General features: G+C 32.1%; 1 protein-coding gene across 2 annotated transcripts in view; it reads left to right on the forward strand.

The window, feature by feature from the left end:
- Window positions 1-2,290: 2,290 nt before the first annotated feature.
- The window catches only part of nr5a1b (nuclear receptor subfamily 5, group A, member 1b), a 40,244-nt gene continuing 19,434 nt past the window's right edge, over window positions 2,291-23,100 (forward strand). The window contains 4 exon segments of one of the 2 annotated variants that reach the window (NM_212834.1): window positions 2,292-2,433; window positions 3,044-3,162; window positions 3,678-3,819; window positions 8,752-9,494. In NM_212834.1, the coding sequence (NP_997999.1) occupies window positions 3,061-3,162; window positions 3,678-3,819; window positions 8,752-9,494 (987 nt within the window). In that variant the 5' untranslated portion in view covers window positions 2,292-2,433; window positions 3,044-3,060. 2 annotated transcript variants of the gene reach the window in all.

Here is a 23,100-nt window from a genome sequence, read left to right on the forward strand (position 1 = left end):
CAGAGAGCGGGAGCGCGCACTAGAGGTCTTCAGCAGCACCACTGCGCGTTGTCTTTGCTCTTCTTTATTGATTAAGTAGCACAATGAGTGATGGGAAGTGCGCCATATGGAGACACTCGTGTGCTCGAGTCACAGAATGGCGGATTCTTTTGTGCGCGTGAGCGTGTGTGCGTTCAGAAAAGCAATGCGGATTGCTTCATAACAGTAAATACGATTATAATAATTATAGTGATAAATTGAGTATGATGGTGATGGCAGAATAATGTGAAAGCATGCAGTAATGGCGATATTCAGAAATCAATTACTTTGCTCCATATTTGAATTAAACCTGTCCCTATGATTATAATAAGTAAGCCTATATTGGCATATATTAGATTTAAATTATTTAGCCTGTGTAAGTAAAACATGGCCTAATTAATTTCAAATACTTCTCTTTTAATTGTTATTTTGGCAGCATGTGTCCTTTTTATGTTTTATATTTGTTAGTCTGCATGTGTGTTTTGGTATGTTGAATATATGACAAAAATGCTTGTGTTGTCCGCGGTCAAATATGAACACTTTGATAACAAATTGGAAATTATTTGCATCTAGTGGAAAAGTTTGGTATTACACCGAAAACAATCTTTTTTTCAATCTTCCTTCAGAAGCATATTTAAATCATTTATTTTATTACGGTTTTAGAGTATTCTTGTTCGTATAGTATTTTTGTGTTTGAATTGATCGTAATAAACAACTTTAAACATTTTCTATTCCATTAAAAATCGTCAAATAGGGCTATTTTCTTTACAAAAACGTACATGTGCTCCAAAGCATTCAGTATTTACGACTAAATCATGTTGGCAATTTCATTTTCAGGTTAATGCTGAAAAACTGGATACTGCATTATTAATATAAAATTGAAAATATAAAGCTGAAAATTCTAAAAATAACAATAATCACATTTAACTCTTTAACCGCCTGCTCTACCAAATGGTGGACCATATTTTGGCTGTTTTAAATAAGTCATTTAAAGAATGACTAATGATTTACACTACACAGCATTGGTGCTTTACAAAATAATCAAACAAACTTAATCATGTTGCACTACTACACTTAATTTTGACTGTATTGTAAAACAAACAACAAGAAAGCATGTTTAACGAGAATCTGAACAATAGGCGTACTTAAATTAGTGTTGAAAAATGTTTCATTTTAAATTGGTCTTACAGATTTTTCATAGTATATCTATTAATTACGCTTTTACCATAATCCGACATATCTGGTGGAGGTTGAAATTTTAGAAATTAAGGGATGTGTTGAAAACAAATGCATTGAGTGTGTTGACTAGCGACATAGAAATGCAAGCAAAAAAATCTTGGTTGGGCAATTAAAGGATTAAAAAATAATATCTTAAAAACTACATTAATTTCAGTTTACTTCAGGTTTTTGTCGGCTAAGTCGTCAATTGGTAGGTCAAGTCTATCTTGTCTAAAACAATGGAGTTAAATAACGAGCCGTTTATTATAAGAGCATCAATCATCGCAGCTATCAGATCTCTGTCATTAATATTCCTTCAACAGCGTAGCCTATTAATTGCAGCCTTTGAATGTCAAGTGAGTCTTTCAGTTTTTAGCCAATAAAGCTTACCGTCATGGCCGTTTTGCACCGTTTTGTAACCTATATGACCACGCAAACGTTACTATGAAAGCATAAAATATGCGTGCACATTGTTAATTTTTATTCCTATTGTTGAAATAATAATAATAATAATAATAATAATAGACTTAAAGCCTAACAAATTAAGGATGCAAAATGTTTTTCATCCTATACCTTTCTCAAAAACAAATACCCCTCTCAATGATTATTTCTTAAAAGAACCATTTTTATTAATGTTAAAAACATTTTAATAATCTAAGGAACCCAATAATTAATATGTTGTGCATTTTAAAGGTTATCAAGATGTTAAAGGTTCCTGGATTTATTGATTTACATTAGCCGATAATGAATAGGATGTATCCTTAATAATGATGGATACATTTGCATGGTTACATCATAATCATCATTATTACTATTGTTATTAGTAGTCGTTTTCAATCCCAAAATCCCTGTAATTATTCTCTGGAGTTTATTTTCAATATCTCTAGTCTCCTCCCCATCCTCAGGCAACCTGTTGCAGATAGGCGCTTTTTCCTGTCACTCAGTGACTCTTTTGCTTTTGTGTATGTGTGTGTGTGAGTGAATATGAGGGCATGTCTGCTGTGTGAACGCACGAGGCCAAACACTAAAGAGCTGCTGCCCTCGCTCTGTCCTCGCACACACCACTCGGGTTTTACCGGGGAAACACGCGCACACTGAAGCCGCAGGATCGCGCAGTTTTTTCGGCTTGTGTTTACATTCCTGACGCAGAGATCAGCAGCACTGAAGCACCGCAGAGGAGCAGAGACTCACTGACAGGTAAGAGTTCACGCAATTGGAGGGCTTTGCGTTTTATTTATTACATTATATCAGTGTTGACAAGAAGTTAAAACAAAATAAAACAGTTTGGCACATTACATTGTTTTTATTATTACTATCTTAATCGTTTCTTCTTTTTTAGAAATTAATTTACAATCTTTTTGAGCCTAGACATAAATTATTAAGCTAATGTGTCAAGTATAATGCGTTATCAAAATCATGCATATGTAATTATTAATGAAAATAACATAAATTTGCTTTTATAGCCTATATACTAAATATGGTTATTGAAAGTCTTAATCGTGCAATTTGTTTATTAATTAATCTGAAACCTAGTCGTTCATAATTTTAAAATCTGGTATAGTCTAAATAGTATATATATATATATATATATATATATATATATATATATATATATATATATATATATATATATATATATATATATATATATATATATATTTCGGTGCTTTAAAAACAAAACAAGAAGCAAATTATGTATCGGAAGAACATGTACTAATTTCCAAAGCAATATAATTTTTTTTTTTTTTTTTTATGAGAGGATATATTTGCTTCATTTGAAATGTGTTTTATATGTGTGTGTGCGCAGGCGCTCGGCGGGGCGGGATGGACTACAGTTATGATGCGGACCTGGAAGAGATGTGTCCGGTGTGCGGGGATAAAGTTTCTGGCTATCATTATGGTTTATTAACCTGCGAAAGCTGCAAGGTATTAAGTCAACCATTTAAAATATAGTTTAAGTTGCTTCGGGTTATCTAAAATGTCACGGCGTTATTCTATATTAACTGGATTTATTCGTTTGTTTTTAGCTACATGTTTAATTCAAAGCCTATGTTTATGTTATGAACGAATCAAATAGTATTTTTACGTTAAGTGTACAGAAAACTTTAATTTGAATATATAATTACACAAATAATCGAATCAAAAAGGCACAACTCCTAAAAAGAAAAGTTCTATTTTGGAATCGGTTCCACTTAGAACGTGTTCTGAATGTTTGAAAAACGTTCTATACATTTTTAGAACGTTCACGATTAAGAAAAGGCGATCTTAACTGAAGGATTATTACATGACATAGCTGCAATAAACAAATACATACATCAATTTGATTATTTTAATTATGTATTCGTTAATTTAAAACACAACGGCTTATGGAAATACATGTAATATTTAAAATAAATACTACCTTTTATTGTTACTAACGTCTTTTAATTCCGTATTTAAAGGGTTTCTTTAAAAGGACCGTACAGAATAACAAACGGTACACATGTGCAGAGAGTCAGGACTGTAAGATTGATAAAACCCAGAGGAAACGGTGTCCTTTCTGCCGCTTCCAGAAATGTCTCAACGTCGGGATGCGACTGGAAGGTGAGCGGATTCTCTTATTTAATCCCTGATTCAATTTAATACAGAGAACTACATCATTAAGTAGGCTATATTACTAAATCAACAAATAGCCCATTTTTAGAGGTATGCAATTGCTGCATTTGTAAATATTTCCGGATAAAATTAAGCTATGGTTTGGTTATGTTTTTAATGTCTAGTTGTTTATTTATGTTGCATACTATCTTATAAAAAAATCACATATATATATATATATATATATATATATATATATATATATATATATATATATATATATATATATATAATATACTTTATACATTTTATTAAATTTAAATGATAATAATAATACATTTTATAAGCGCTACAACTGAGAAATCAAACATGCAAAGGATTCAACACAGAAAAATGATAAAATATAAACATTATTATGATCAAGAATCTAAAAATGCAGTCTTAAAAATATGTTAAGATCTTAAAGCTAGGAAGCATTTCTTACAGAATAAGGGTAGCCTTTATATTATATAACATTAGAAAAAACAAATATTGTGGTATGATTTATACATTTCCTTATTGTACAGCTGGCTGAAAATTGGTATATTGTAGGACATGTTGACCCTTTAAAAAACGAATTAGAAATTAAATCGCTGCAGCTTGATTCATTTCAGATGTCGAAAAAAATCAGCCGTGAAAAAAAGAATGCAGTGTTTTTTGCAAGGTCGCTGTTATCTGCAGGCACCTTTGCGTTACCGGCTGCGCGCGCTTTGCTTCTGGATCAAGGTTAAGTATTCTTTTAAGCACGGCTCTATTTTTAATCGCTCAGGCTATCATGGTATTTTTAACTAGTTCGTGAGTTAATAGAAGGACGAATTTTAGAGAAACAGACAAGAAGCAACATTCACATGCTTGTCGGACTGGACCCGCCATTTCTAAAAAATAATGATAACAAAAGAAACAAAGAAACAAAACGGCGTTAAAAATTTATTTATTATTTATTTAGAGTTCCACAAATACCATTTTGTAATTAACATGTTTATTTACTTCAGAATACAATTTAATTTGAAGTATGCTATACTGGAAAGCCTTTCCCTCTGTTTATTATATAACATTATTTTATAACAACTGATATTCATAGTTTGAATATCAATATATTCAATCAATAAGTGATATTATTCATTGATTATTGTACTTATTATTATGTTTGTTATACTTATTATATTTTTATTATATAATTAATTGGTATCACATGACCGTTTACAGTCAGGGTATAATTCATTCATTAATTTCCCTTAGGGTTAGTCCCTTTATTCAACATGGGTCGCCACCTCAGAACTTATTAATCTTATAATAAAATGTATATCTTTATCTTTGTATAAACATTTTATTTAGTTTATTATTATCTGCATTACTTGTAGTATTTACATTTTTTATTTTTTGTATATTTTAACATAGAAATCCTTAAAGATATGGAAGATATTGATACCTTTATTCTAAAATATAAAGGTTCTTATTACCATCCAGTCAAAGTCAAAGTCAGCTTCATTGTCAATTCAACCACATGTACAGGACATACAGAGAATCGAAACTATCAATAATTTAAAAAAGAAATTACAATAAATACAATTACACATATAATATAATTTAAAAATATGTTACAAAAATTGTAAACAATATGATTGCACTTAAGGGCACATGGCAAAGAGTGCAAACCAGAGTTGTGCAGATTTAAAACAGTATACACTTTCAGAAATAAAGGTACAGGAGCTGTCACTGGGGCAGTACCTTTTCAAACGGTATGTTTGTGCCTGGAAGGTCCATAGTGGTACTTCAAAGGTACTTATTAGGTACATGTGGATACTAATATGCACCTTTTAAGTAAGGTAGTATGATGTAACTAACTTGCAGATACAGGTTCAATGGTTCTATGAAGAACCTCTAATAAGCATGGGAACTTCTCATTTAGCAAATGGCTCTTCAGAAAAAAACACTTTACACTTAAAGGTTTATTTATTTATTATTATTTTGTACGTTATTTATAGAGGTTTTTATGAAAACATAATACCAAATGGTGCATCATGCATGTGTTAACAAAATTATCTCAGTGTTATTACCTGATACCAAAAACAAAGTGCACCAAACCACTAGCAAACAATACAGCAATTATATAGCACCATCAAAAAAGATAATAATCTCTGCCAGACTAATGGAATAAGAAAAAAAGTGGACACAGAAAAAGCAGGAGAAAAAAAATACAGAGACATTATTAACATATACAAAGGGTCCTATATTTTATCATTCATCTTCTGCTTGCCGAATCTAGAGAATCATATCCAGCTTGAATGCAGAAACTATTTCAGCTAACCATTTAGAGGTTTATTTTATAGACAACCAAACAGTTCTTCTATGGCATTACTGTGAAAACCCCTTTTTAATTGTTCTTTACTTTCTGGCATATGCATACACTGTAAAAAAAAATCTGTTAAAAAACGGTCAAAAGACTAGCAACAGGGCTTCCTGAGAGATTCTGTTAAATTACAGAAAATAACTATTTCACAGAATTACGAGCAAAAACTAAAAATACAGAATATACTTTATGATCAAAATTCATTAAATTACAGTTTATCACTGTTGATAATTTGCATGTAAACTTTGAAAAAAAAAAGAACAAAAATGGTACTTAATGCAATTTTACTAGTTATTACTGCAATTATACAGATTATGGCTGTCATTTTTCAAATTATTATATATATATATATATATATATATATATATATATAGGCTCAGTCTATTTATTAATCAGGGGTCACCACAGCGGAATGAACCACCAAATTATCCATCATATATTTTATGCAACGGATGCCCTTCCAGCTGCAACCCAGCACTGGGAAAACAGATTAATTTGTGTGATTTTTAAGATTATCACTGTAATTTTCAGGTTATTAATGCAATTATACAAATTAATTAATGTGATTATAATGATTATTACTGTAAGTATGCAGGTTATTACTGTATTACACACATTAATTATTGTGATTAAACAGAATAATTCATGTAATTATGCATTAAATCTTTAAATATTCCATACATTTTTCCACTTTCCAATAAAATATTCTAAAGTATGATTAAAAAAATCTTAGGTACAAATTATTGCTGTTGTCATAAAACACTGTAAATATAACTATAAACTATATTTTAGTTTAACAAATATTTTTTAGAATGTGTAAAAAACAAAAACAAATTTGCTTGAAAAAATACAAAATTGTTATATATCTAATTCTTTCTTTCTTTCTTTCTTTCTTTCTTTCTTTCTTTCTTTCTTTCAAAAAAAACACATATTTGGTCATGGTTTAACAACAAAACAAGATTAGTGCCATGTAAGGATGCCTGCACAACAAAGTTGAGGGTCTAATAGCAATTTATTAAGAGAATCGTCTTGCAATTAAAGGTTGAAACAGAAACAAACAGGTGCACAGATAATCCCAAGCTCAAAGGCGGCAAACAATGTAAAAGTAAAGGGGTAAAACTGTAATGCTCACTAAACAGTTTAAGACTCAGCAACGATGTGTCTGTGTTTGCTAAGTTTGTAGTCCTTGAAATCAGTCCAGATCTTCTGACTGTGTGTGTAATCAGTCAGAAATAGGAACCCGGGTGTGCGAGGTGCATGCCGGGAGTTGTAGTTTGTTAAAGTAGCGTGTGTAGTTTTCCAGCGATCCGCAGCCACTGGTGATTAATTATTAGCACAGCAATATTGTTAGAGTAGTAAAATAAACATTTAAAATTTTACAGTGCATGCATTATATGCAGCCTACAAACAATAGGCTATTATTTGACATTATTAACCGGACGTTAATCCTCATATAATTACTGTCTTCACTAAAAACAAATTGATAGAATTTTTGTTTCCCTATTTTTACAGGAATAATCTGTAAATAATAACGTAAAATGACGTGTTACACTCTGAATATACAGACCATTTCCTTTAAAAAAACAAATAATTAAGCGTAATACCAAAATACAAGCATTAATAACTGTAAATTTAATGTTAAGCGTTTCTTATTTCGTAAAATATCTGTAAAAAAGCAGGTTTTTTACTGTATAATGAAAATACTAAAAAATAATGTAAAAATACAGACAATTACCTGTAAAATAACGCTTATTTTTACAGTGTAGGATATAGCATTATAAATAATAAACTATTTTATTTATGCAAGCAGCATACTGTTTTAATATTTGTTATATTGTATTATATTTGTTGTTTATTTAGTTCTTAATTATACAAATTTTTTTTCAATATACAGTTGAAGTCAGAATTATTAGCCCACCTTTGAATTTTATTTCTTTTTTAAATATTTCCCAAATTATGTTTAAAAGAGCAAGGACATTTTTACAGTATGTCTGATAATGTTTTTTCTTCTGGAGAAAGTCCTATTTGTTTTATTTCAGCTAGAGTAAAAGCAGCTTTTAATTTTTTAAACACAGTTTTAAGGACAAAATTATTAGCCCCTTTAAGCTATATATTTTTCCAATATATAGCTTACAGTCTACAGAACAAACCATCATTAAACAATAACTTGCCTAATTACCCTAACCTGCCTAGTTAACCTAATTAACCTAGTTAAGCCTTTAAATGTTACTTTAAGCTGTATAGAAGTGTTTTGAAAAAATATCTAGTAAAATAATATTTACTGTCATCATGACAAAGATAAAATAAATCAGTTATTAGAGGTGAGTTTTTAAAACTATTATGTCTAAACATGTGTTGAAAAAAAATCTTCTCTCCGTTAAACAGAAATTGGGAAAAGAATTAACAGGGGGGCTAATAATTCTGAATTCTACTGAATATATTTGCTTTCAGTGTTCTATATTATTTATAATAATAATAATAATAATTTAATAACAATAAAATAATAAAAAGTTATGATGTATAATGTAATATATCATTGTTTGTGCTCACAGCTGTCCGTGCGGATAGGATGCGAGGAGGCCGCAACAAATTCGGCCCCATGTATAAGCGAGACCGGGCGTTAAAGCAGCAGAAGAAAGCTCTCATCCGGGCCAGTGGCTTAAAGATGGAAGCCACACCCCCTTTGCTGACATCACCACAACCTGACTACACCTTCAGCACAGCTTTGTCTGTGCCAGCTCCGAAAAACACCCATCCGAACATCGTCACCTCTGTGGCACCCACCGATTACGAACGCAGCCTCTACGCATCCAGCTCCCTGAGTTTATCCGTCCCCATCCCGGCCCACACTCCTCTCCCAGCACAATACCCCTATCCAAATCTGCCCAGCCGTGCCATAAAGTCTGAGTATCCTGACCACTACACAAGCTCAGAGCATTACACCAGTGCCAGCTCCCCAGAGTCAGTGCCAGGCTACACGTATATCGAGCAAACACGGGTGTCCAGCAGCCCGCAGGTGGTGGCACCGGGTTTAACAGTGCCGCCTTTGGTTCTGGAGTTTGTTCGCTGTGAGCAGGATGAGCTCCAGGTGCAAAGCAAAATAAGCGCTCACCTGGCGCACCTGCAGCAGGAGCAGAACTCACGGAGCACGGCAGCCAATCAGGAGCAGAGCTCCCGCCTCGCAGCCAAACCCGAGCGGCTCAGCACATTTGGCCTCATGTGCCACATGGCCGACCAGACGCTCTTCTCTATCGTGGAGTGGGCACGAAGCTGCATCTTCTTTAAGGAGCTTAAGGTGAGTGTGAACACTGAATTCAAGGGTTGGCCAGTCCTAGAGCTGCACAATATATTGTTTCAGCATTGATATGGCAATCTGTTCATCTACAATAGTCACATCGTGAGATATGCAATGTTGAATCGGAATTATAGTTGACCAGGAGCTACAGAACACATGTGATTTGTAGAGTCACTGCTAAGTTTAACCATAATAGAGCAAAAGTTTGTCATTTGCATGTGCTGTTAAGGCCTGTAACTGAGCATTTTAAGAGAGTTTAAAACATTTCCGCACGAAAAAATATAATGATTATGGTGTAACAGATTAATTGCATTTAATTATTTATTTATTTATACAATATACACATTTTTTTTTCTTATTTAGAATTTTTGTCCTGTTTCTAGTCCAAATATCTACATTTCAAAGCGCAAACAAGATTGATTTGCTGACCCTAATGGCAGATCATTTTGGTTATTTTAATTTAGCTCAAAAAGTTAGCTCAAAACTTTGAGTTGTCTCTTCTGAAGGTGAAAACAATAAAATAGTTTTACTTGATAATTTTTTTTCATATTTGGACTAGAAACGAGACAATGCAAAATAAGAAAAGAGTTTTTGCATTGTTATTACTGTATTCAGTTGAAGTCTGACTATTAGCCCCCTTTGATTTTTTTTTTTTCAATATTTCCCAAACAATGTTTTACAGAGCAAAGATATTTTCACAGTATGTCTGATGTTTGTTTGTTTTTTTTTTGTTTTTTTGGAGAATATCTTATTTGTTTTATTTCGGCTAGAATAAAAGTTTTTAATTTTAAAATAAAACATTTTTAGGTCAAAATTACCCCCGGAAACCAATAGACTACAGAACAAACCACCATTATACAATAATTTGCTTAAATACCCTAACCTAGTCCTGCCTAGTCAACCTAATTAACCTAGTTAAACCTTTAACTGTCACTTTAAGCTGTATAAAAGTGTCTTGATAAATATCTAGTCAAATATTATTTACTGTCATCATGACAAAGATCAAATAAATCAGTTATTAGAGATGAGTTATTAAAACTATTATGTTTAGAAATGTGTTGAAAAAATCTCTCCGTTAATCGGGGGCTAATAATTTAAAGGGCTAATAACTCTGAATTCAACTTTATGTTAGACTCCCTAGAAAACTGCCAAATAGAGCTATGAATCTTGAAACTGTGTTTATGTCACAATATTTATTGCAGAAAAATAAAGTATCGCAATATCAGACTTTTCCAATATTGTGCAGCCCAAACCCAAATTCACTGCTTTTTTTTGGTAGACAGCTGAAGTGTTCTTTCATTGAAGGTCATTTGACAAAAAAAGCTGTTGCTTTAAAACATTCATAAAGAGATTTTAAAAAAACATGAATTGAACATTGTAATTAGGGCTGCACGATATTGGAAAAATCTAACATTGTGATACTTTCTCCTTGTACGATATACAGTTGAAGTCAATTATTCACCGTCCTGTGAATTTTTTTTTTTCAAATATTTTCCTAATGATGTTTAACAGAGCAATGAATTTTTCACAGTATGTCTGATAATATTTAACTTCTGGAGAAAGTCTTATTTGTTCTATTTTTGCTAGAATAAAAAGCAGTTTTTAATAAAAAACAAAAAAACATTTTAAGGTCAATTTTTATCCACTTAAGCAATATTTTATTTTCAATAGTCTACAGAACTAACCATCCCTATACAACAGTGGTGTTCAAACTCAGTCCTGCATATTTTAGTTCAAATCCCAATTAAACCTGAACCAGCTAATCAAGCTTTTTCTAGGTGTACTAGAGACTTCCAGGCAGGTGTGTTGAAGGAAGTTGGAGCTAAATTCAGCTGGACACCGGCTCTCCAGGACTGAGTTTGGACACCCCTGCTATACAATGATTTGTCTCATCCCCCTAACTTGGCCAATTAACCTAGTTAAGCCTTTAAATGTCACTTTAAGCTGAATACTAGTATCTTGAAAAATATCTAGTAAAATATTCTTTACTGTCATCATGACAAAGATAAAATAAATCAGTTATTAAAACGATTATGTTTAGAAATGTGTTGAAAAAAAATCTTTTCTCCGTTAAAAAGAAAATGTAGGAAAATATATATACGGGGGCATAATAATTTAGGAGGGCTAATAATTCTGACTTCAACTGTATATTGCGATATGAAAACAGTTTCGCCAGATGACTTGTATATCTCTATTTGGAAAGTATTTAGAATCCTAGATTGATTGGGAGGAATCTGTAGGCGAGTGCATTTGCATAACATCTCATAAACAAAAGAAAAATATAGATAAATACAATAAAGGAAAAGTTACGATTGAAACAAAGTGTTTTATAGTTTTCCGTGTCTAACAGTATTCAGGTGCAGGGATTAAATAATAAAAATACAAATAATTCAATGCAATTAATCGTATTTAAAGTTACTAACAATACAATTTCTTATGCATGAATGCTTTCAAAACCCTCATACAGCCACAGGCCTCAAAAACACTTGCAAATGATCAATTATAATCCAGACTCAATACTGCAAGTCCTGCCATGTGACTATTGCGAATGATCACACATGCTGAAACGATATATTGTACAGCCCTAATTGTAATCCAAGATAACATGAATTTAACGATGTCATTTGGTCATGGAAGCTCAAGCATGCTTGCTTGATGCCTGAGAACCTATTATTGTAGTTAATCGTTTAGTTAACCAATTAATTAATTAGTTTGAATTCAACTAGAAATACACCAGCATTCTACTGCTACTCATCTGCCTGCCTGTACTGGAATCTTCCACAATCTGAAATATTGTTATGGCTTTTTATTCTCTTTTCTTCATCTGCTGTATGTAAAAGCACTGTAGAAATATAGATGAATTGAATTGAAATAATCATTCTAGAATCACAGGACACCTGTTAGCTACCAAAGAACCAATGAGGATTGAGCCTCAGCATGAACCAATGAGATATGAACCTCAGAAAAAACAATAGTGCAACAGTAAACATTTTTTTCTCGTTGAATATTATTTGCATGTTTAACATTACTTGAAATATAACATTTCTACAGATACAATTAAAGTATTTCAGAAGGTTTTAATCATTGTCACTTGCAATGCTTCATTACATGCAGCAATGCTTCATGGGATTGTAGTTCTTTACCTATTAGTCTTTGCACTTACTGGGATGTTTCACACTTTAATGTGGGTAATATATGGACAAACTGGGTTAAAAAGTCATTTAAATATTTAAAGCAGACGCTGAGTTTCCACATTATTTTTATTCTTTTAAAATTCTTCCCAAAAATAAATGGGGGTATTCATGAAAAAAAAAAACGCTACACACGAGGGGCTAAAATATGCTCCATGAGTTTTAAGCTTTTCGCAAGAACAAGTAAAGATTGTTCTTTTCAAGTAGGTATAATTAGGCTACTTTTCCCAGATTGCTGTTTGCATCATATAAAGAGATCTTGTCTCTTCAGAAATCTTGGATAAAACCACTTGATACATATTTATATGTTGATCTCTATGAAAATTTTGAAGCAAGAATTTTGAGTGAGTAGACGTTTGTCGAAGGGACTGAAATCTGTCAGGTCTGATTAAAACTCTCTTCATTTGTGTTCCAAGCATGAAGGAAGATCTAAAAGGTTTAAAATGAAATGAGGGCAAGTAAATGATAATAGAACTGTATTTTAGGGGGTGTAACTACCCCTTTAATAACATTTCTTGGCATCATATTTCCTAAATGCTTCTTAGTAGATTTATTAGGTGTTTCTAAAATTGGAAAAAAATACCCAGAGAGTGTCTTGATATTGAAATGACATCTAATTGACTTCAAAAATGATCTCAAAAGGAAGTTTGATGTCTAGACTGTGACGTTTATTTGACATCCACACATTGATGACTTTTAGACCATCAGAAAAATGACACAAATTATTATAATAAAAGAAAGGTTTTATTCATCTGAAAGCTTCAAATACAAATAACACATTTAGATTTTGTGTCCCTACTATGAATGTAACCTACCTTGCTGTCAAAGAATAGTCCTGTTATTGAATGTTAGATATCAATTTGATGTTGTTTTGACATCAAGGTATTCAATTCACATCCAATCGATGTGTGTTTTTGATTTATTCATTTTTTCACGTTGTCTTAACATCAAGTTGCCCATTGGGTAGTGTCTGTGTTGCTTCATCATGCAACTTTATTATTATTATTATTATTATTTACTTTGACAGTCATTTGTATGGTGCCGAAATATTTTATTGTCATAAATAGGAAAATTGGAGCAACAAAATAATTCCCAGCTTCCTCTGATGCAGGTCACAACTGCTTATTCAATTCTCGGCTTATTCAATTCTCTCCTATTATTTTGTGTCTTATCCCGATTTCAAGGTCAGAATTATGACCAGAAAATGCAAATATGCAGCAAATGCTTTCTGCCACATCTGTGGGTGTTTTATCACATCCAGACACTGATAGAAAGTTGCAGATTTTCAGAAAAAAGCATGCATATAGAAGTCCCTTAAAGCGACATAAACTGTGTACATGTGCTTTTGTATGCATAGAAATACGTAGACAGATTTTATTGATGTTTATATTGATATTTTTGAAGGTAGCATCATCAAATTAGGTAATATAAGGCTTTTTTTACACACACACACACACACACACACACACACACACACACACACACACACACACACACACACACACACAATATATATATATATATATATATATGTGTGTGTGTGTGTGTGTGTATATAGTATAATTTCTTAATAAAATATGACTAAATTATTATTATTATTACATTATTATTACATTATATATTTGTATCTATATTGATTGTGGCATGAAATACACGAGTTGCTGATGTGGCAATAAATGTGTGACTTAAACACACACACACACACACACACACACACACACATGCACATAATATTGGTATGGACAGAGCTGATACAGTTGGCATGATGAAATGATGCTGACATGGATGAACAGGAGGTGTGTGTGTGTGTCTGTGTGATAGTCTGTGTTTTTTCTGTGTGTGTGTCAGACACGGCCTGCTGTGTTTACTCTAGCTCGCTGTCACGTTTATAATGGCTTTAGCATGTGGACAGCGATGTCTCTTGTGTTTTTTGAGGAAGATGTATTTGTATATGTGGTTTAGAGTAGTATATGAGATGTATATAACTGGAAATAATGGGATGTATTGATGGGTTGAGCTGGTTTTGGTGGGGATGATTGGATTGATGAACGATGACTGTCATTTTTGTGCCTGTTTTGCACATGATATACTACCAACAAAGTTTTGTGTTTGGTAAGATTTTTGCTCACCAAGACAAGGAAAATAATATTGCTAAATGTTCTTTAATGTTAAAATGGTAACACTAAAATGAGGTTGTATTAGTTAATGTTAGTTTATGCATTTGGTAGCCTAAACAAACAATACATTATTTACAGTTTTTGTTCGTGTTAGTTACATTAGTTAATGGAAATAAAGCTGTTCATTGTTCATTTATGTTAACTCACGATAAATTATCTCATATTAAAAAATGACTTTAAATGTTAATAATGCATTAGTAAATAATGAACTAAATGCTGTGCAAGTATAACTAATGAAACCTTATTATAAAGTGTGACCATTAAAATAAATAAATAAAAAATAATCAATACATGCTGGCACACAACAATATGTTAAAATGGAGTATCTTTCTGTTAAGCAGAGCGAAATTTTCAGCATCATTGCTGCAGTTTTCAATGTCACGTCATCTTAAGAATGTCTTTATAGTTTGCTGATTTAGTGCTCTAAAACATTTATAAACATCTATTTAATTCAACATTGCTGTATAAAAGTATTATTTTCTTTAAAATAAATCTTTAAAAAAAATGATAAAAATACAACAACAACAAAAACACTTAAAGTAACTAAATGCATAGCTGTAGTTGAAGACAAAATGAGGTGATTAATGAAAAAATATTAACATCTTATATCTCAAAATGTATTTCAAATAGAGTGATGAATGAAAATTACTTTTGTAAACTATTAAAATATATACAATAACAATGAATAATAAAACTACTGTTGTACATATATTACTAACCCTAGACTTTTAAAGAAGTTATTTAGTTATTTGGGGGCAACAGTGGCTCAGTGGTTAGTACTATCACATTACAGCAAGAAGGTCACTGGTTCGAGTCCCAGCTAGGCCAGTTGGCATTTCTGTGTGAAGTTTGCATGTTCTCCCCGTGTTGGTGTGGGTTTCCTCTGTGTGCTCTGGTTTCCCCCACAGTCCAAAGAGATGCATTATTGAATTGAATTAATAAAATTTTCCGTAGAGTATGAGTGTGTATGGGTGTATGAGCGTGTATGTGTGTTTCCCAGGATGGGTTGCAGCCGGAAGGGCATGCGCTGCGTAAAACATATCCTGGAATAATTGGCGGTTCATTAAGCTGTGGGGACCCCTGAGGATATAATAGCGAGAATAACGAGACTTAGCCGAAGGAAAATGAATGAATGAATTTAGTTATTTTCAGTTACTGTTTACTACAAATATTGTCTCATCACAGAATTTACATTGCAATAATTGTTTTGCTGTTGTTTTAGTTGGAGTTACACTATAGTATTGTCTTATTTTTGGTTCTTTAAACTGTAAAATGATTGTGCACGTTAAAGATAATTGCGACATATATTATATGTCAAGCTCATTAGCTTTTTTTGTGCATGGCAGAATAATGGCATCATAAAACGGAGAGCTCTGTTCATTATAACCTATGGCATTGAGGGGTCTTTAAATAAAACACTTCAGTTTTGGTGGTCCTGAAGAGCTCTTTAAATAAACTCGAGAGTGTTTGTTGTCTTAGAGGAAATTGAGGATACACTCCTTTTCTTTTGTCCATTCGGAGCTCCTGTTGTTGCTCTCTGTAGTGTTTCCAAACCTCACTGACAATGCAGCATTTCTACAATCATACATTACACCATTTCAGACACACACAAACACACACAGAGGCATGTGAACAGGGATACTGAAATTACGCACACACCTAATAACATTGAATCACACCACACACATAGAGATACAACGGAGATAAGAAACAAAGTCATGAAAAACAATAGGAAGGGCAGAGTAAAAATTGACATTATTATAATTGAATGACAACATGGAACTGTTGCTTTAAAATAATAGCATTAAAATCACAATCAATTTTCAGGTTCAAAGAAAAAAAAACTGCAATAATATATAGAACTTAAAATATAAGAATAAAAATATATGACTTGAAATGAGCAGGTGGCACGGTGGCTGAGTAGTTAGCACTGTCGCCTCACTGTAAGAAGGTTCGTTGGTTCGAGTCCTGGCTGGGTCAGTTGGCATTTCTGTGTGGAGTTTGCATGTTTTCCGCATCTTGGTGTGGGTTTTCTCCGGGTTCTCTGGTTTCCCCCACAGTATAAAGACATGAGCAATAGGTGAATTGAATAAACTAAATTAGTCATAGTGTATGAGTGTGTGTGTTAATGAGCGTGTATGCTTGTTTTCCAGTACTGGGTTGTGGCTGGAAGGCCATCCGCTTCGTAAAACATATGCTGGAATCGTTTGCGGTTTATTCTGCTGTGGCGGCTACTGAAATAGAGACTAAACCAAAGGAAAATAAATGAATGAACTTGAAATAAAAGGAACTACAATGAAATAACAGCAAGACATTTTTTAGGATCAATGAAAATGAAAAGAAAGAGAAGGAGAAAAAATACTGCTCTAAAAGCAACATAAGAAATCACAATAATATTTTAGGTTACAGAGAAAAATGCAATATGAAGAGGAAAAAATTAAAACGTGGAACCATCGTGTTAAAATTATAAAGCTTATTTTAAAAGGTAACTGTAAAAGCGCTGTACAAATAAACTGGAATTGAATTAAACTAAAATGGCAAGGAATTATTTCTTTGTAAGGACTTAGGCAGTACTGTATGTAATGTATGAAAGTTTTTTCAATGAAAATGAAAATAAAGAGTAAAAAAATAAAATGTAACCTGAATTAAGGGCGATGCGTTGGCGCAGTAGGTAGTGCTGTCGCCTCACTGCAAGAAGGCAGCTGGTTCAAGCCTCTGCTGGATCAGTGGGCGTTTCTGTGTTTCTGAGTTTGCAAGTTCTCCCCGCGTTTGCATGGGTTACCTTAGGGTGCTCCAGTTCCCCCTACAGTCCAAAGACATGCGGTACAGGTGAATTGGGTAGGCTAAATTGTCCGAAGTGTATGAGTGTGTATGGATGTTTCCCAGAGATGGATTGCAGCTGGAAGGGCATCCGCTGTGTAAAAAACATGTGCTGGATAAGTTGCTGGGGCGAACCCGGATTAATTTAGGGACTAAGCCGAAAAGAAAATGAATGAATGAACTTGAAATTAACTGAAATGAAATAACAGCATTTAAACCACAAGAAATGTTTAGGACCAAAGAAATAGAAATCAAGAAATAAAAAAAAGAGAAATAAAGATCGTTCCATCAAATTAGCAACATTAAAATGCCAATAAATATTTAGGTTCAGAGAAAAGTTCAAGATGAAGGGAAAAACTCTGAAAACATGGAAGTATTATGTTAAAGTTGTAAAGCTGATTTGGAACGATAATCATTGTGAAAAGAGCCGTACAAATAAACTTGAATTGAATTTAGCTAAAATGACGATGGATTTTCACTTTTAAATAAAAATACTGGGCAAAGAGAAACAAAAGAATGAAAATGTATGACTTGAAATGAAATAACAGCATTTAAACCACAAGAAATGTTTAGGATTAAAGAAAATAAAAAAGATAAAGAAAGAGAAGGAAAAATAAATACTGTTCGATCAAAATAGCATCTTAAAAAAATCACAATAAATATTTAGGTTCAAAGAAAAAATCAAGACAGAGAAAAAAAGGAACACATGCATTGTAAACAATTGGTTGTCTTAAATTTTTAAGCTGAATGAAATTAACCTATGAGTTCATTGTACTAATACTATATCAAACTGGCTTAAAACAGCTTGTGTGACTAAAATAAATTAGAACATGATTAACTTAGTAGAGTTACAATGACCTAAAAACATGCTGTCAGTACAAACTGATCATATATTTTTTTTTACAGTGTGGAAGTATTGTGTTAAAATTTGATTTGAATGATGATGATGATGATGATGAATTTTCACTTTCAAAGACAAATACTGGGCAAAGAGAAACTAAGAATAAAAATGTATGACTTAAAATGGACTAAATTGAAATAAAATAACAGTATTTTAACCACAAGAAATGTTTAGGATCAAAGAAAATGATAAGATAAAGAATAATTCCATCAAATTAGCAATATTAAAATCACAATAAATTTTTAGGGTAAAAAAAATTCAAGACGAAGAAAAAACGCTGATTTGGAACGATTATTATTGTAAAAACATACAAATAAACTTGAGCTGAATAAAAATCACAGAAAAATTCTAAAAAGAGAAACAGAAAAAATGTAAATAATGCCATTAAATTAAAAGAAATTTCCAGGTTAGGAGAAAATACGTCAGAATGAAAATAATGGAAGAAAGCAACCATTAAACTGAAGAAGCTTTTAAATCAAAGGAAAATGTCAGAAAAATCAAACCAAAAACAATCTAGGCCATATAGGACTCAATCATGTTTTTTTTTTTTTTTTATTATTTATGAGTGATTCCTATTCTCTTGCTTCTCAGAACTACCTTTGTGTGTGTGTGTGTGTGTGTGTGTGTGTGTGTGTGTGTGTGTGTGTGTGTGTGTGTGCGTGTGTGCGTGTGTGCGTGTGTGCGTGTGTGTGTGTGTGTGTGTGTGTGTGCATGCACGCGGAGGGGTTAGAAACACATTCCAGTCCAGATAAGCGGAGAATGTGAATGCTGCAGTTGTCTGTGTGTTCAGTCTGGCCTCCGCTCTGAAGGTTTTGTCTTATTCAACAAGTGATACTGCATTTAATTCATCAGATTCCTCCGCAAAATAGTTGCAATACTTATTTGATTATTATTTTCTCCTAAAAATAAAGATTCCAATTAGAAACAACGTGTTGTTATATTCTGATGTCACAAGAGAATGTTTTAACATTCCACCCAGACCCTACACCTTTGGGAAATTTGAGCTGTTAGGATGGTGTTTTTGTCACCTGTGCCTTTAATGCAAACGAGCTGGTTCACCCCGCCCACCGTTCCCACGTACGGATCAGAGCCATAGAGATTGCTATGTATTTCTCTGATGCGTTTAGCCGTCACATAGATAAACAGCACAGTGACAGACAAGAATGAAGCAGATCTGCCTTACTACAGTAAGAATTTCCCTACGATTATTTGTTATATTTGTTGTAGAGTTAAGTCAAGCCTTTCTGCAACAATGAGTCACATACAATGTTGTTATAAAGTCTGCGCATGCGTTTAGCTTTGCATTGTTTTTGTACAGCAAATATGCACTGCTATATAGATATCCGTTATGTAAATGTACAAAATAAACCTGATTAAACGTCCACAAACCTCAACTGAAGCGTCTTTTATAATTGTACTGACATGTGGCTGTGGTGATGAATTACATCGATTTTACAGTCTTTATTACAAACATGCACTGTTTTAAAAATGTTTTAAACTTGTAAAACTCATTCTTGATGTGGAGATGATTACGGCGAGCTGAACAGATCTTTTAATCCCAGTTGATTCGCGCAGGTCCTGTCTTGTGGATATGATTATACACCTTATGGGTACATGTTAATACATAGCTGTCAATCAATTCACTGGGCGGGAAAACCAAGTAATAGGGATTTGGATTCTATTTTAACGCCAGGAAATAAAACAAAATGGAGACTTATTGTCTTTATATCACTCCAATATCACTGTTGACACTACACCTACACACAGTTCTGTCCAAACAGCTTCCAAAGTTGATTTTCATCATAGGTGCCCTTAAAAGTATGTAAGTCAAATGTATTGTATTGTATTACAAATGTAAAACCCCTGATAGAATCAATCAGAATATTTAAAGAGTAATAATGTCAGTGATTTATATAAAAAAGCTCTAATAAAACAATATTTACTTCCCCCTTTTCACCTGTAGATAAGTTGAAATCAGGCCATTTTTCTCATGAGCATTTAATGGATAATATTGTGTGCTCCCTTAGTTTGCTTTAGTCTGCCTCCTACAGGCCTGGAGAAAGTGTTTTTGTCTCAATGGTTTTATAGAAAACAGGGAAACACTAAAAAGGCTTTGATTTGTTGTGTGTTTTATTAGACTGCACAGAGCAGCATTATAAAAGAAACCTAAATGCATTTAGTAGGATGTAATGAATTTTAGTTATAACATTTTTGTTAAATACAATAAAACAATTATATATATATATATATATATATATATATATATATATATATATATATATATATATATATATATATGTAAACATTTAATATATGTTATTTAAAATTATAATGTTAACATATGAAATAATCAATCTTATTTGATCAAACCCTTAGTATTTTACATAATATAACTATATAAACTACATTAAATAAAATTACAAATATAATATAATTGCAAAAATATGTAAAAAATATGCTTTCAGGTTTAATTTTAGCAAGTATGTACTCCATATTTTATTCGGAAATCAGCATATACCAAAGTATAATAGTCTTTATAATCCTGTGTACCAGCATAGTAGTTTATGTAAGTGATATGTCATTCTATCTGTCTCTAATAAAGCCAATAAGACAGGATGCTGCAGCACTAATTCCGTCATCACTTCCTCTGTCTGTGCTGAAAGACAGTTTCCACCTCCACTGTTACCTCAACAGGTGTGTTCAGACACACACATCACACCCACACATACATGCCGGATACAAACACTCACTTATTTACCCTCTGAAGACAAACAAATGTAGACGGTATATGAAAGATGTTTTGTGTGCATCTCAATCTATCAACACACACTCGTATTAAATCAGTTCTCACACGTGCTTCATTTGCAAAAGCATCACATCAGCTCATTTACAGTGATCCGGAAGTTGCTGCAGATTTTTAATTCAGTATGAGGATGTATTTCCAACCTTGTGTAGGGGGCGGTGTTTCATTTTTTATCTTTCACTTGCAGCAAACTAATGGTTGGTGGTCATCAGAGAAGCACTGCGGTTTCAAAGTGGAATCTGAGTTTTATTTGTATTTTTTAAATCGGAATACTGAGAAAATTGTTTACGTTTGTCCAAATTTAGTGCTTAGCAATGCACATTACTAATCTGTAATTGTGTTTTGATATATATTAACAGTATATAATTAACAAAATAGCTTCATGAAAAATTATCTTAACTTAATATTCTAACAATTTTTTTGCCAATAAAATAAACATTTTAGTATAGGTATATATTGAGTATATATTATGTTTTAAATATAAATATTTGGTAAGGGGTGGGGTTTTGTTTGAACTCCTCCCATCTTTCACTCAGCGAACTAATAGTTGGAGGGGCGTGGCTAAGCATATTTTACCCAATCCATCAAAAAAACAAAAAAACAATCAGAGTTAAACTGCCATTCCAGAGTAGACAAATTGTTTACATTTGTCCTAATTAAGTGCTTAGGAATGCACATTACTAATTTATAACTGAGTTTGAAATATTTACAGTATAAAATTCACAAAATATCTTCATGGAAAATTATCTTTTATTTCAGCCAATCCGTCTAACTGACATCATCAGAGCAGCACTGCCATTCCAGAGTGGAATATACAGTTTAAGTCAGAATTATTTCTTTTTTAAATATTTCCCAAATGATGTGTAATCGAGCAGGGAAAATTTCACAGTATGTCTGATAATATTTTTTTTCTCCTGGAGTAAGTCATTTTTGTTTTATTTCAGCTAGAATAAAAAAAAAATTTTGAGTAAAAAAAGAAAACATTTTAAAGTCAAAATTATTAGCCTCTTAAGCTATTTTTTTTCTGATAGTACAGAACAAACCATCATTATACAATAACTTGCTTAATTACCCTAACCTGCGTAGTTTACCTAATTAACCAAGTTAAGCCTTTAAATGTCACTTTGAGCTGTATAGAAGTGTCTTGAAAAAATCTAGTCAAATATTATTTACTGTCATCATGGCAAAGATAAAATAAATCAGTTATTAGAGATGAGTTCTTTAAACTATTATGTTTAGAAATGGGTTGAAAAAATCTGCTCTCTGTTAAACAGAAATTAGGGAAACAATAAACAGGGGGGCTAATAACTCAGAGCTGCTAATAATTCTGACTTCAACTCTATATATATATAGATATAGATTTTTTTTTTTTGGACAGTTTTTTATCATTGTCCAAATTAAGTGCTTAGCAATGAACATTACTAATTTATAGTTAAGTTTATATACATATATATACATATACATATATATATATGTATGTATGTATGTATATATATATATATATATATATATATATATATATGTATGTATGTGTATATATATATATATATATATATATATATATATATATATACACACATACATATATATATATATATATATATATATGTATGTATATATATGTATGTATATATATGTGTGTGTGTTGTATATATACAAAATTTGCATAATCTTTTTTATGGAAAATTATCTTTGCTTAATTTTCTGACAATTT

Source organism: Danio rerio, chromosome 21, assembly GCF_052040795.2.
Source record: "Danio rerio strain M-AB ecotype USA chromosome 21, GRCz13ab, whole genome shotgun sequence".
Classification (NCBI taxonomy): Eukaryota; Metazoa; Chordata; class Actinopteri; order Cypriniformes; family Danionidae; genus Danio; species Danio rerio.